The sequence below is a fragment of the Coenobita brevimanus genome, chromosome 100 (assembly GCF_032717465.1).
Source record: "Coenobita brevimanus isolate Jiangsu-jjx chromosome 100, ASM3271746v2, whole genome shotgun sequence".
Taxonomy (NCBI): Eukaryota; Metazoa; Arthropoda; class Malacostraca; order Decapoda; family Coenobitidae; genus Coenobita; species Coenobita brevimanus.
In genome coordinates, this window is record NC_137053.1 from 5650424 (window position 1) to 5665000 (window position 14577).

General features: G+C 43.3%; 1 protein-coding gene across 1 annotated transcript in view; it reads left to right on the forward strand.

The window, feature by feature from the left end:
* The first annotated feature begins 287 nt into the window (after window positions 1-287).
* The window catches only part of LOC145414546 (lachesin-like), a 197900-nt gene continuing 183610 nt past the window's right edge, over window positions 288-14577 (forward strand). Inside the window, exon 1 of the mRNA XM_080284066.1 lies at window positions 288-360. Coding sequence (XP_080140192.1) covers window positions 288-360 — 73 coding nt within the window. The remainder of the gene's footprint in view (window positions 361-14577) is intronic.

Sequence of the window (14577 nt, forward strand, 5' to 3'; positions counted from 1 at the left end):
AGTGGTGGTGTAGACGTGATGTTGATGTGGTAGTGGCGGTGTACATACGGTACTGAAGTTTTGTTGATATAGTACTAGTGTGGCGTTGATGGTACTGATGTTTTAGTGGTGATGAGTGTGGTAGGTGGCTGTCTGTAACCCCTTCACCATGATGACATCTTTTTACCTGCGGCGATAGCCAGCAAGTCAATGAGAAGCCAGCGTTCTTCTTCTTCTTCTGCTTCTGCTTCTGGCGGATTGTTAAAAGGAGGCCTTTGAGACATGAAAGTGGTACCATTTAAGGTAATATGACGTGGAGAATCCAAATCTGCCATCAGCTAACGCCTAAGGTGGCGCCATCCAGCGACAACTTTAGTAAAAGTACGTAATTCTACTGAGACATAAGAGTGGTCCCATATGAGGCTACTTGACATGGAGAATCCAAATGTGCTATCAGCTGAAACACAGGTGTCAGCTGACAACTATTGACTTTTTACAGCAAACAGTTTGAAACAAGGGTCTCGCAGAAGGTCCCAGAGCATTCTATTCTTGTTCATATTAATTTCACAAGACAATTAATCTGCTCAAATCTATCCTGAAGGAGATAATTGAGGCTATGTCTCACACCTCTAGTTCGAAATATCTCTCCGAAGTAAAAAAAAAAGTGGAAAAGAAAAATAATAAAGAAAAAAGAAAAATCGCTAGGAGGTAACAAGAGTAAATTAAAAACCATGTCATTGGATTTAAGGGATTAATTGTGTGTGTGTGTGTGTGTGTGTGTGTGTGTGTGTGTGTGTGTGTGTGTGTGTGTGTGTGTGTGTGTGTTTAATGAAGAAAGAAAGAGTCACGGCGTAGAGGCTGCAAAAATGAGAAAAAAAAAGTGTATTACAAATTTACGATCCGTTCACTTAAAACAACCTGGACACATTTCTCTCTCTCTCTCTCTCTCTCTCTCTCTCTTGTTCTTCTTCTTCCAGACGATTCTGTTCACCTTCAAGGAGATTGTTCGAACTGGAGAGGTTGGATTAAGCCTTCCTCAACCCCTCCAACACGAAGGGTATGTCTTCAGCTGAATAAAATCGTCTGGAGGCGGCAAGAATACACTAACAGGCAAGAATGAGACAAGGATAGTACAAGGGAGGGGTTTTCGAGAAGTTAGGAAGGTTGTTGTTGTTGATGTTGTCGTTGTTGTTGCTGCTGTTGTTGTTGTCGTAGTAGTAGTGGCAGCCCTAGATCTCAATCGTGAACCCAATCGACTGCAGGCTGCAGTTGCCCTCCTCTGGCAATCCACCATTCTCCTTTTGGGGGATAGGGAGGGGGTTCACGGATACTTTCCACAGCTGGGCAGAGGAGCCACCCAGTTTAACCAGTGCCACCACGTGAAGGCGCTCCTCACCAGCACCATATACCGCCTTAACAAACCCCCTCAACACCAAAAACCCTTCCTAAGCTGAATGAAAAATCGTCTGGTGGGAGCGAGAATGAGAGATATATTAACACTATCGATTTTCTGGTAAACAAAATCGACTGGACACAGCACTAACCCCTTCAGTCCGATGAGATATTTACAAGGTGGCACGTAACCCTTCGATAAAGACTCACGTGGTGGGATCCAGTGCGTTGCTGGGATGGTTCAGTCTGCTGGTGTGGTCGCAGGTATTGCAGTGAAGGTAGGAAAGGCGTATGATGTGGGATGGACACCGGAAACGCTAAGCCGTCCCCACAACACACGAGAGGACACCTGGCGGAGTGAAAAAGGAGAGCTATATATGGACCACCTTCATTTATCTATTTTTTAATCTATTCTTGTTGCCTTCAGACGATTTTACTCAGCTCAGGAGGGACATTTCAAATTCGAGGGGTTAGATACATTCCTAATTAACCCCTTCAGTACGAAAGACCGCCCCGAAGCTGACTAAAATCGCCTGGAGGTAGGAAGGGCAAACTCGGGGAAATGCGTCATCGGTGTGAAGAAGTTAAACAAATCATAAAAATACAGTCACAGGCAAAAGTTCGCATACAATCCCCTGCCAGCCTTGTGTCCTGTCTTCCACATATCCCACTCCTTCCAAACCGACAGAGAATATCCTTGCATCACATACTTTTTTGTCTGCCTGTACCCTCACGAAAATAATTCATGTAACACCTTCCACTGCCACACCCCGGGGGGAGAAGTGACGGGGAACTCTTGCTCATGGCTGTAAGTCGTGGGAGTGAAGAGGTAAGAGCAGGAAAGGTAAATAATCTTGCACTGAACTGTAAATATGCAATTCTGTTTCAAAGCTGCACGTTAAAGCTGACTACACACTCCGGCACACTCCATTCACTCCCTACCTCATTCACTTTGCACAAACTTTAATTATCAGACTTCACAAACGATATATATATTTTTCACATGTTCCAAAAACTTATTAAATTCATGTACCCTGATTTATCTTATCTTACTAGCGATATTTAATTTGTAATGTTTGATCTGAATGTACTAAATCAGGCCAGTGTTTGTCATTATTATAGGATTATCAGTTTGGCCACTTGGAGAGGATGGAAAGCGAGAGACTGACGAGGAGAGTGTATGTGAGTGAGGTGCAGGGGCAGAGAGGGAAGGGGAGGCCAAGGATGAGCTGGAGGGATGGAGTGGAGAGGTATATGAGAAAGTGATGTGTGAGCTAGGAGCAGGGTAGTGAAATGGCGGGGGACAGGGCGACATGGAGGCGATTTATTTGTGGCCACCCCCTACGGGATTAAGGCGTCTAGCAATAGATAGATAGATAGTTATTTTCTGTATATTAAACTCTGAACGTACACTAGTTAGTCCGTTCCCTTCAGCCTATACTTCTTACACCTTAAGTTGGCCCAGATTGTCGTCCTTATGTGGCTTATTTTCAGATAGATCAGTGGCAAAAAAGAAAAGAAAAAGACAGTATTACAGTTTTGCATCATTTTCAGGGCACTTCTTCGTGACCAGCATCATATTCCAGTGTTAATTTAGTGTTACAACTCAGCATTCAAGATGGAGGGGTGGCAGTTTCAGGCCAGGCTAGAGTAAAATCAGTATAGTCAACCCTTTCACTTAGGCCAAGTAGTCCCTCACATAATTTTACGATTGGTATTGCGCGGCTCAGTCTGCTGGTGTGGGTGTGGGTGTGGCAGTGAGAACAGAGATGAATAAACTGCAAGACAAATTAATAACACTACCAGAGCCGTCCCTGCAACACACGAGAAATCACACCCGGGAAGTCGTGAAAAGGTTAGCGAGAGTGTTTTAATCGGCCGCTATCCTTGTCAGTCACTTGGGCGTCACGATGGCAAAAACTTCTTTGAATGCAGTTTTAGCGAGTTGAAAGGAGAGGGGAGAGGAAGGGGGGAGGGAGAGGAGAGGAGAAGAAGAGGGGAGGAGAGGGGAAAGGAAGAAGGGGAGAGAAAGAAAGGTGAAGCGGGATGAGGGGAAGGTGAGGAACTTGGGAAGGGATAGGAGAGGAAAGGACCTGGCGGAGGGAGAGAGATAAGAGAGAGGAACGAGTGGGGGGAGGGATGAGGAACGGGGGAGGGGAGAAGAGGGGATAGAAACAGGGGAGTGGGGGGAGAGGGGAGAAGGATTAGAGGTGGTGGCGAGGGAGTGGGGAATCAGTTCTACAAGTTCACATTAGTCAGCCAATAATCCGATCTTAACTTATTTCCTGTTGTCTCTGCAGCAGGACACACACACACACGCACACACACACACACACTCGCTGGTGCAGTGGTAACGTTCTCGCTTGCCAACTGGTGGACGGGAGTTCGCGACTCGCCCAGGTTGCGAAAAGATTCACTGACGGATTGGGTGGTTACTGTCCCCCTTGAGCAAGGAGACGGGTGTATGCGTGTGTGAAGGTCACAGCCTTGCCCTTAGATCGGACTATATGAGCTTTCAGCTCCTTCCCGTGAGGGTAAAAGCTGACGATCACGACCATCAAGTGATTCCGACCGACCCGGTGAATTACACACACACACACACACACACACACACACACACACACACACACACACACACACACACACACACACACACACTGAAAGGGAACACCGCGTTGTATAATGTAACACTGATCTAAAATTTAATCTTGAGAAATGAATTATCTAATATACAAGTGACGCTGAGTTTGTACATGAGTAAATGTATATTATGTACAGTCGGGACCAAAAGTTCAGCCTCCTCTCCTGCCTCTCTTTCCTTGGCATTTGAAAAAGTGTGCTGAATTTCAAAGTCCATGAAGAGAAAAGCTGGACAGGCGACAGGGCTTTTGATGTCTTAAATAACACTCACAACCTTAAAAAATATGTACACGTAACCGAAAGGGTCCAATAATTGACTTTCCGAATTTGGACCAGGTTGATGTCCGCTGAGGAGGTGTCATGGCCATTTCTGTGCTCTGGCGACGAAACGTGGGTTTCAGAGTGCGTAGAGTTTTTGTATTTATGTGAGGGGGAACCTACTGTAGATGTTCACTGAGGTATGGTACTTCAGTCACTTTTACGCTCCTGCGAAGGGGAAACAGCGCCACGTCCCCGCCAGAGCAAATGCCTTCGGTCGCTAAGGTCACGAAGACGCATGTAAAACTGTCTTCAGTCCTAATATTCTACGCTTGTCTGGCCTGAGTCAAAGTCCTGTGGTGTCTATTTATAAGGCTACCAAGCACTTCTCCCTTAATGACTGGTAAATTTTAGTGTACTTTTATATGTTGTTTTTATGTTATTATATCGCCACAGACTGCGTTAATATCAAATACGAGATAACGTAACCTATGCATAAACACACTGGCAAAGGAGAAGGTGCTATATATTACCCTCTCTCTCTCTCTCTCTCTCTCTCTCTCTCTCTCATTTGCCCCTCTTATTCTTAAATACCTGAACATTAACTATCCCTAACCAAAAACAAACTACACTCTGCTCACTTAACTGGGCGCAAAACTGCCATCTCTCCACCTTGAATGCTGAGCTGTTATTAAAGATTACACTAGGATATGGTGTTAGTCACGAAGAAGTGCTGTGAAAGTTATAAAAAGCTACATACTGTCTTATTCTGCCACAAAACTACGGGAAATAGGCTGCAAATAAACGGAAATCTCTATACTCTTTTCACTCTAACCTGGCCAAGCTTCCCATCTGTCTTGAATGATGAGTTTAACGCTAGATAAATACTATAGTTCTTTCGCCTTAACTTGGTCCATATTTTCGTCCCTCTGCAGCTTTTATCACGTAACTCAGTGCCAGAAAAAGACACCACTAGGCTTTATATTCTTTCCATAGCACTTCTTCATGACTAGCATCATATTGTGGTGATTATCCATCGGCACAAGTCAATACTCAAGATGGAAAGATAGCAATTTTAGGTCGTTAGAGTAAAAAGAGTATACAACATTATGCTAGTCATGAAGAAGTGCTATGGAAAGGATGCAGAGCTATAACAATGTCTTTCTTAATGATCTACGAAATCCTGAAAATCTGGGCCAGGTTAAGGTGAAAGAAGTACAGAAATAATAAAGGATGTGTAATAAGGCGAAAGAGCTTGGGAGCCTGTTAGAGCCACGAGAACAGGAGGCCAATGCGAAGTGTAAGGAGAAAAGCCCTCCCCCCCTCCCTTCCCCCCAACCCCTCCACACACCCCACCCCACCCAGCAAGTCCACTTACCCTACCCCCCCTCTCCCCTCCACTGGTCCAGCCCCCACCACCTCAATCTTTGGATATTTCGTGGCTGTCAGAAAGTTTGGATAAGAAGCCTACTCACCCTTACTCTCTCTCTCTCCCTCTCCCTCTCTCTCTCTCTCTCTCTCTCATTCTCCTCTTCACTTTCCCTGCCTTTCCTTTCTCTTATTTCATTTTACCCTCTCATCTTTTCTTTCTGTGTATATATATATGTTTCTCAAAATGCACTTCAATTTCAACTTCTTCCTTAAAACGAGAGCTATAAATAAGGTAAAAAAAAAAAAAAGAACTGGAAAATCAGTTTTATAGTCAGAAATGGAACGACAATGGGCAGTTTTATCCGTAATTTACTGAGGGCCAAAGGCAAAAATGACTGTCAAAAAAGGCGATTAAAACTGAGGTGTTACTTTGTTAATCTTCCTTTCCCGGTCTCTCTCTCTCTCCTTTCCATTTTCTTTCCTTCTCTTTATCATCTTACTCATCATCATCATCATCATCATAATCATCATCATCATCATCATCCGGTCCTCCTTTCCCACCCTAAGGCAGGGTGAGGAGTAGCAACGTCCAGACAGCCAAAATTTGCCCAGCTCAATGGGCCACGCTTCCATTCACTAATCATTCAAGCCCCGGGAATCCTGGCTGTATCTGATATGCCAACAACTTTAACCACATTCTGTAGCTTCACATAAACGTATCCGACAGAGTCAATCCGAACGCTGTCACGTTAAAAAGGGGTGCCAAATCCATAACCATGCGCTTCTCCTCACAATATTCATCTAGCAAGCTCGATCTCTTGTCATTCCCCTAGCCTCACCGAATTCCAAACCTCTCTTCCTCATACACTCATCTACAATATCCCTCCACCTTCTCATTGGCCTAACTCCTCTCCTTCCTCTTTCAAATTCGCTCAGATATACCTTTTTCACCACTCTTGTTATCCATTCTCTGCACATGACCATACCATCTCAGTACACCCTCTTCGATTCTGGTGTCCACCGACTTCCTTACTCCGCATCTTTCACGAATCACATTATTTCGTATGCAATCCACTCCCTGTACTCCACATACATTCCTCAGCAGTCCCATCTCCACTGCTCTCTCTTGACTTTTCATTTTCATGCCACACCATTGTCTCACATCCATAAGTTAAAGTTGGCACCAACACTCCTTCATGTAAGTTTCGCGCAGCTGCAACACTCAAGCCTCTGTTTCTTATCAAGGCCTTCATAGGACCAGCTACTTTTATTCCTTGCGTCATTCTGCTTTCCACTTCCTTTGCACATTTTCCTCTCTTTTCTATCACTGTACCCAGGTATTTGAGCACTCTCTCACCAGTTCCAGTCTCTCTCCATTCACTGGAACATCACACAGGGATAGTGTGAGTTACCTTCTCCCTCAATAACCATCACTTTACTCATCTCTACATTTACAGTATTCTCAAGGCACGACGCTCACACACATAAACAAACTCTGCACTTGTCTATCAAGTTCTTGTCCGGTATTTGCAAGTAGCATTGCATCATCAGCATACAACATTTTTGAGATAATCCATCCATCACCATTCATTACCAACGCCATTCCTCTCTTCATTACTCGTGTTTTTACTTCTCTCATCACCCCATCCATATATATATATATATATATATATATATATATATATATATATATATATATATATATATTGAACAACCATGGGGACATCACACAACCTTGTCGCACGCCCACAGTGATCGTGAACCATTCACTTAGATGCCCATTAACCCTTACACATGCCTCACTACCATCATAAAAACTCTTGACGGCACCTAGTAGCTTACCATTTGCACCGTACGTACATGCGTAAAACCTTCTACGATCCTTTTTGATCTACTTTGTCGTATGCCTTTTCCTGATCCAGAAGTGCCATAAACACTATATAGTCCTTCATACTTTTCCTCCCAATACATTTTACCACATTATTAAAACCCTCATTAACAAAATATCTAAGTTCCTCTTTATTTTACAACGAACATTTTCTTTTGCAGCTTATTTCTCGTAACCAAGTGACTGAATGAGTCACAACGACGGCTCCACATCCTTTCCATAGCACTTCTTCGTGACCAGCATTATATTCTAACCCTAGTCTCTTCTTACAGCTCAGCATTTAAGATAGAGAGATGACAATTTTAGGGCCATGTTAAAATGAACGGATCATAGTTGCTTTCCACCTCCTCCTCTTCCTCCTCACCCGTCTTCCTCCTCCTCCCCTTCTCCTCCTTCCCCTTGCTCATTTTTTCTACTCAGTGACTTTTCTTTATCAAACTTCCTCCTCGCAGTACTGCCTTTCTGTCTGTCTGTCTGTCTGTCTGTCTCTGTCTCTCTCTCTCTCTCTCTCTCCCCTTTCTTTTAATCTTCCTGAACCCACTTGGCTTCTCTCTCACTTCTCACCCTCCTTCCCATGCTCCCTTCCTCTCATCCATTCACTGTCTCTCTCTTCCCCTCTCTCGCCTTTTCATTCTCTCTCTCTCTCTCTCTCTCTCTCTCTCTCTCTCTCTCTCTCTCTCTCTCTCTCTCTCTCTCTCTCTCTCTCTCTCCCTCTCTCTGTATTAGTCTGGGAGTAGAACTTATATAACTTTTTTAGGCTGGGTCTCCTCGCATGGACCATTTGATCTGAATGATTTGTGTAACTCTATAACGCGCGCACACACACACACACACACACACACACACACACACACACAAACACACATTCTCCCCCACACGTACACACATCCCCCCACACATACACATTCTCTCTCCCCTTCCTCTCTCTCTCTCTCTCTCTCTCTTCACAACTCTGGACAACTTAGACGGCCAAGTGGAGGGCGGGAAAATTGATTAGCCTAAAAAAAACCGTCTTTCCTCACTCTACTCTATATTTTACCTCCTCTACTTCCTACACAACTTTTTTCCCTTTTCCTCCTTTTTTTCCTAGGACCGGTAAGACTGTGAGACTCAGTGCGTTTCCTCCCCATACAGATTGGATTTTCGTTTCTGATGTGTGTGTGTGTGTGTGTGTGTGTGTGTGTGTCCCTTCGCTTTAAACACTCTAGACTGAGGACATCATTTGTGTTGTCTGATATTTCTCTTTTCTCTCTTCCTTCCTTCCTTCTTTCTCTTCTTTTCTCTTTTCTATCTTCCTTTCTTTCTTTCATTCATTCATTCTTTCTTTCTTTTTCTTTTTTGTTAGTGACCTTTCTTTAGCTTTTTTTTCCCTCGTAATGATGGGGTTAAGAAAAAATATATATATCTCTTAAGTATATAAATGTACGTAACTCCATTATTTTCTTATTTAACCTGTCCTTGATGCAGCCAGATAATTATATTCCGCTCATTAGGGATCCCTGTTAATGAAGGGGTTAATGAGGGCCATACACAACCCCATTAATACGAATGGTCTCACGTATTCTGAATAAATCGCTCAGAGACAGTAATAACGTAACGAAAATATAAATCTCGCAATAATAAAAATGTTGCTTAAGAGAATACGACATTTTTACTCATACCCCCCCAAAAAAAAAATCCACATTTCTGTTTATCTACCTAGTTATCTATTCATTGCCACATTTAAGCCCGTAAGGGATGGCCACAAGCAAATCGCCTCCACGTAGCTCTGTTCTCTACCATTTGACTACCCTCCCTCCAAGGCACACACCCCTTCTCTGTTATCTCTCTCTCTCCACTCCATCTCTCCATCTCATCCCTGGTCTCCTCCTCCTTCTGCTCTCTTTTATTTACACATTTACTGAATTATTATGTCACTGTTATTATTGACATTATTATTATGTATCATAATGACTTTTTTACAACCTGACGTAAATGCCAAAAACCTTAATTATTTCAGTTAAAATCCAAATATAGTCAGAGTGGTAGGTTGATTTGACTAGCAACCAAGGAGACTCAATCGTATCCCATGACTTGAGGCATCGAATTTCATGTAAACAGGCCTTAACGTTTCTGTCTTGGGAGTCGCCCCTTGTGTCAGGTGAAATAATTAGACTATAGTAAAAAATATTGTAGATTTTTTTGCACTGCTGATTTTTTTCTTTTACTTTTACAGGTAAGTCGCACACCTGTCTTGCCGTAGGATAAAAACTGTAAGTATGAGAGAGAGAGAGAGAGAGAGAGAGAGAGAGAGAGAGAGAGAGAGAGAGAGAGAGAGAGAGAGATTTCGATGCTGGTAGTGTGCTGGATTATTTCATTCAGGCTGACCTCATGAGATTTTGTTCAGCTGAGAGAAATCCTTGTTATTGATGCAGGGACGTGGACTGATCCCCCCCCCCCTCTCTCTCTCTCTCTCAATAATCGACAAAGGGTAGAGTCCCCCCTCTCTTCACCTAAAGCCACCTACCCCACAAATCGTCTGGGCATTCCTCTGTGTTAAAGGACTTCAACATCTTCCTCTAGTCATCCTTTCTGTGCTGCTGATACACTAAGGAATTTTAATTAGGGCGACACCAGACGATTTTATCCATCTGTGGGAAATCCCTAGCAGTCTCGATTTAAGTTTTCTTCATGCTCCTTCTTGTATCTTTGTGTGTGTGTGTGTGTGTGTGTGTGTGTGTGTGTGTGTGTGTGTGTGTGTTTTATCATTATTATTATTATTATTATTATTGTTGTTGTTGTTGTTGTTGTTATCATTATTATTATATTATTTTATCATTATATTATTATTATTATTATTATTATTATTATTATTATTATTATCATCATTATTACCATCATCGTCATTTGTGTGTCAGAATCTTGTCATATACACTTGATAGCTCGTTCCCTGAGTCCCATCACTCCTCGTACTTGTCACAGCTCTCATCTCTCCTCCCCTCATCACCACCTAACAGAACGAGTATCATAAGAGGCTGCTGTCTGTCCCTGCTGTCTACTGCTGTCACTTGGCTCTCTTGCCTGACAGACAGAGTGACTTATACGTCTGTTACCCACTCTTAGGGAAAAAGAAAAAACCTATAAACTGTAACACACTTATGAACCACCCTGTACTGGTAGGGGGCCGAGGCCAGGCTAAAGTAATCCAGATCATTTAAGTTCATGGAAACCACCCTATTTTTCAGGCAGCGTAAAAAAGAAAAAATCGGCCATTAGATTCGACGTTTGGTGGGCTACTTTACCCTCTCCTCACCCAAGACCTCTCCCTACCATGCCACCGAGGCGCTGGGGAAACTATATCGCTAGGAAATGAGGAAAGATGGAGTTAGGAAATGATGCATGGAGAAATGACGCAGTTAGGAAGGCTGCGGCGAGAATATGAAGCGATTAGGAAAGGATGGAAAATGATGCAGTCAGGAAAAGGAAGTTGGGAAATGACTGAGAGAGGAAACGATGTAACTGGAAAATGACAGAGTTAGAAAATGACGGAGTTAGGAAATGATTTACATGGGAAGTGAAGCAGTTAGGAAATGATTAAAATAGGAAATGATTTAGTTTGGGGGAGTGAGAAGAGGAGGACCAAGAAGGAGAGGGAAGGGAGGAGTGGAGGAGTACATAAGGGAAGGAGTAGATACATGAACTCTCCCTGGCTCCTATGACTCACTCTCAGCTGAATAAAATCGTCTGGCGTCAGCTGGAATACTAGAGCTGCCCCTATCATGAGAGAGTTAGGGGCGATGGTATATAAAATGGCAGGTGACGAGTGTGTGCTGTGTTAGGTGCGGGGTAGAGGTGTTAAGTGGGCGTCGGTGCTGTGTTAAATAGGATGGTTAGTGAAATCTGTAAGAGATATTGTGTTAGTGTTATATTAGGAGTGTGTATATGTGTTATTTTGCGTATCAGTGCTGTGTTCAATGGGAATGAGGGTTGTATTAAATATGTGTATTACTGTGTGTATCACTGCAGTGTTAAATGGGTATCAGTGCTCTGTTTATAAGTAAGGTTATTGCAGCAATTAAGAAGGTAGGTCAATACTGTTTTAAGTAGTAGTAGTAGTAGTAGTAGCAGTCGTAGTAATAGTAGTAGTAGTAGTAGCAGTAGTAGTAGTAGTAGCAGTAGTAGTAGTAGTAGTAGTAATAGATGCAGCTGCAACCCCGGACTCATCTGAATGTGAACCCAGTTGACTGCAGGCTAAGCTATACTTCTGTAGTTCACTATCCTCCTTTTGGGGGATAGGGAGGGAACTGAGGGACGTTTGTATGACCAGACAGTGGAGTCACCAGATTATTTCGGTGCCACCACGTGAAGGCGTCCCCCTCCAGCAAATAAGGATAGAAAAAAATAATAATAACAATTATGGAGTGTGATAATTGTTGAAATCTATACTTCGTTCACTCTCACTTGGCAAAGATTTTCGTCCTTTTGATGCTCGCATACCTCTGTGGCAGAATACGATAATACTACAGCTCTACAGCCTTTCCATTACAATTCTTCACTATTAGCATCATATGTTTGTGTTGATCTTACGTTCCAGCTCAGCATTCAAGAAAGATAGCATATTCTTAGGACAAGTTAGAGTGAAAAGAGTGTAGTGAGTAGGTGAAACGGGGAGACAGTATTCTTAGGCCAAGTTAGAGTGAACGGAGTGTCGTGTGAAGGTGAGGTGCAGTGAATAGGTCAAGAAAGAGTGAATAAAGTATAGTGTATAGGTGAGGTGGAATGATTAGGCCAAGCTACAGTGATCAGAGTACGGTGTGTAGGTGAGGTGAAGTCAGTAGGTAAGGCAGCAGCGCAACATCAATAACGACGAGGACACCATAGCGACCCTCTCACCATCAATTCCCACTATCGATTACTATCCCGCCTATGCCCTACATCCTACAACCGGGGACTATAATGCATTTCTCACAGGGGACATGGCGTAAATTTTGGTGTATGGAGTCACTAGAAATTGAAATTCTTAATCAGTTTCCCAAGGCAATAGATGAGAGGAATCCCTTTTGTTGACCTTTTCGTCCGGAGTAGATGAACAGACAATGCAAGAAAAACTCCTGCAACTTCAAACCGATTCATTTAACAAAGGCAGGTACGGAGAGAGGAGCTTGACAGAATTTTGGGTGAAAATGATCGTGAAATTGGCTTTGTGTGTGTGTGTGTGTGTGTGTGTGTGTGTGTGTGTGTGTGTGTGTGTGTGTGTGTGTGTGTGTGTGTGTGTGTGTTGGCATTCCAGTCTACCAATTTCAGCAAAGAGGAGTTTTTCACGTTCTTGACCATCAAATCACAACAGCCTAATCAGCTCCGTGTGAAAGATGGCCCACAAACACCACCACTTGGCTTCACAAATCCAATTACATACATAGCACTGGGTTTTCAGGACAATTTTTAAGTGTTGTTTTACGGAATGCTCCTCGCCTCTAAGTACCCGAGTCATTAACATTTTTCACATCTAGCCTACTCACTCAGGCGACATTGCTCTTACTTCTTCAGAGGACGATGCGAATTGGGACCACGGATGCCATGGAATTTTTTTCGGGAGGCAGAGAAGGGAGTGATATGGGAATCACTCCGAAACCTATACTGAATAACATCCCTACCTCCTCTCACCTCATAAAGTGTACCCAGACTGAAGGGCTGGTTTGAATGGGAGACTCATGCATACCTCATAACTTACGGTCATCAAATTCCATATTATAACCACAAGAGACGGTTTCTTTGCGTCGCCGTAATGGAGGAGGGATGTAAGCAGACAGTTAAAAAGGCAGAGGTTATTATGATGGTGAGAGTTTAGAGATAAAGATGGAAAACTGCGGCAAGGAAGACAGGGGTTGAAGGGAATCAGAAAAAGGAGAGATAATAATGAAACGAAAAGCCTTTGACTCCACCCTATTTGGAAATGTAGATGAAGAGCCTCCATCCCCACACACGAGAATTGTACTCAACACAGAGGCAAATAATACCCTGTACAAAGTCAACCGCTGGGCAGGGTAAAGAGAACACGGAGTCGGCTTAGCACATCCAGTCTCTTGGAAGACGATTTTGCAAGGCAGATAATGTGATCTTTCCATGTTAGATTCAAGAATGAGAAGCTCCAAGGATTAAAAGAGGTGGCACCACGAATAAAAAAAATTATATCATCCTGGTGAGGAGGCGAAATCACGAAGAGGACAACAAGGTGCCAAGAGATTGTTATGCTTACGGAAAACAACTTGTGTGGTCGTCGTCGTCGTCGTCGTCGTCGTAGTAGTAGTAGTAGTAGTAGAAGTAGCAGCCTCAGGTTCGTCTCGATGTGAACGCAATGGACTGTAGGCTGAAGCTTCTCTCAATCAACCTTTGAGGGGACAAGGAGTGGTAAGGCAAGGATATAATTCAAACTTTTCAGTTCCAAAAACCTATCCTAAGCTGAGAAAAATCGTCCAGAGTTAACAGGAAAAACAATATAACAGATTTTATACTAAAGGTGTGACTAGTAAAGAATTTATGATCGACGAACGAACTTTTACACAAACAAATAAGAAAATGAGAGTCAGAAATGGCAACAGAAAACGTACAACACAAACAGAAGTGGTGTCTAAAATCGATCGCTACAGAATTACACATCACTTTCAATTTCTGCACTATCCATAAGTTGTGTGTGTGTGTGTGTGTGTGTGTGTGTGTGTGTGTGTCTCTCTCTCTCACTCCTAAAAAAAGCCCCCCAAAAAGCACCCCAGCCTCCCCAAAAAAGACCCAGTGAAGGTTGGTGACAGGTGTACAAGGTAATCAGCAAGCCTCAGCACTCACCAACGTGTTCACTCGTCCGCCGCAACTGCCCAGATTTTCACAGTGCGGACAGAGTGAAGTTTTGCGGGAGTTCATTTGATAACACGGACAAGCGGGAGTGTGCGAAAAATGGAGGGTGAGGGGAAAAAAAAAGAAAGAACTGGGGACACCAACCAATCGTGCATAAACATGAGTGTGTGTTTGTGAGGAGAGGGTGATTGGGTGACGGTGGGTTAAGTGTGTGTGTGTGT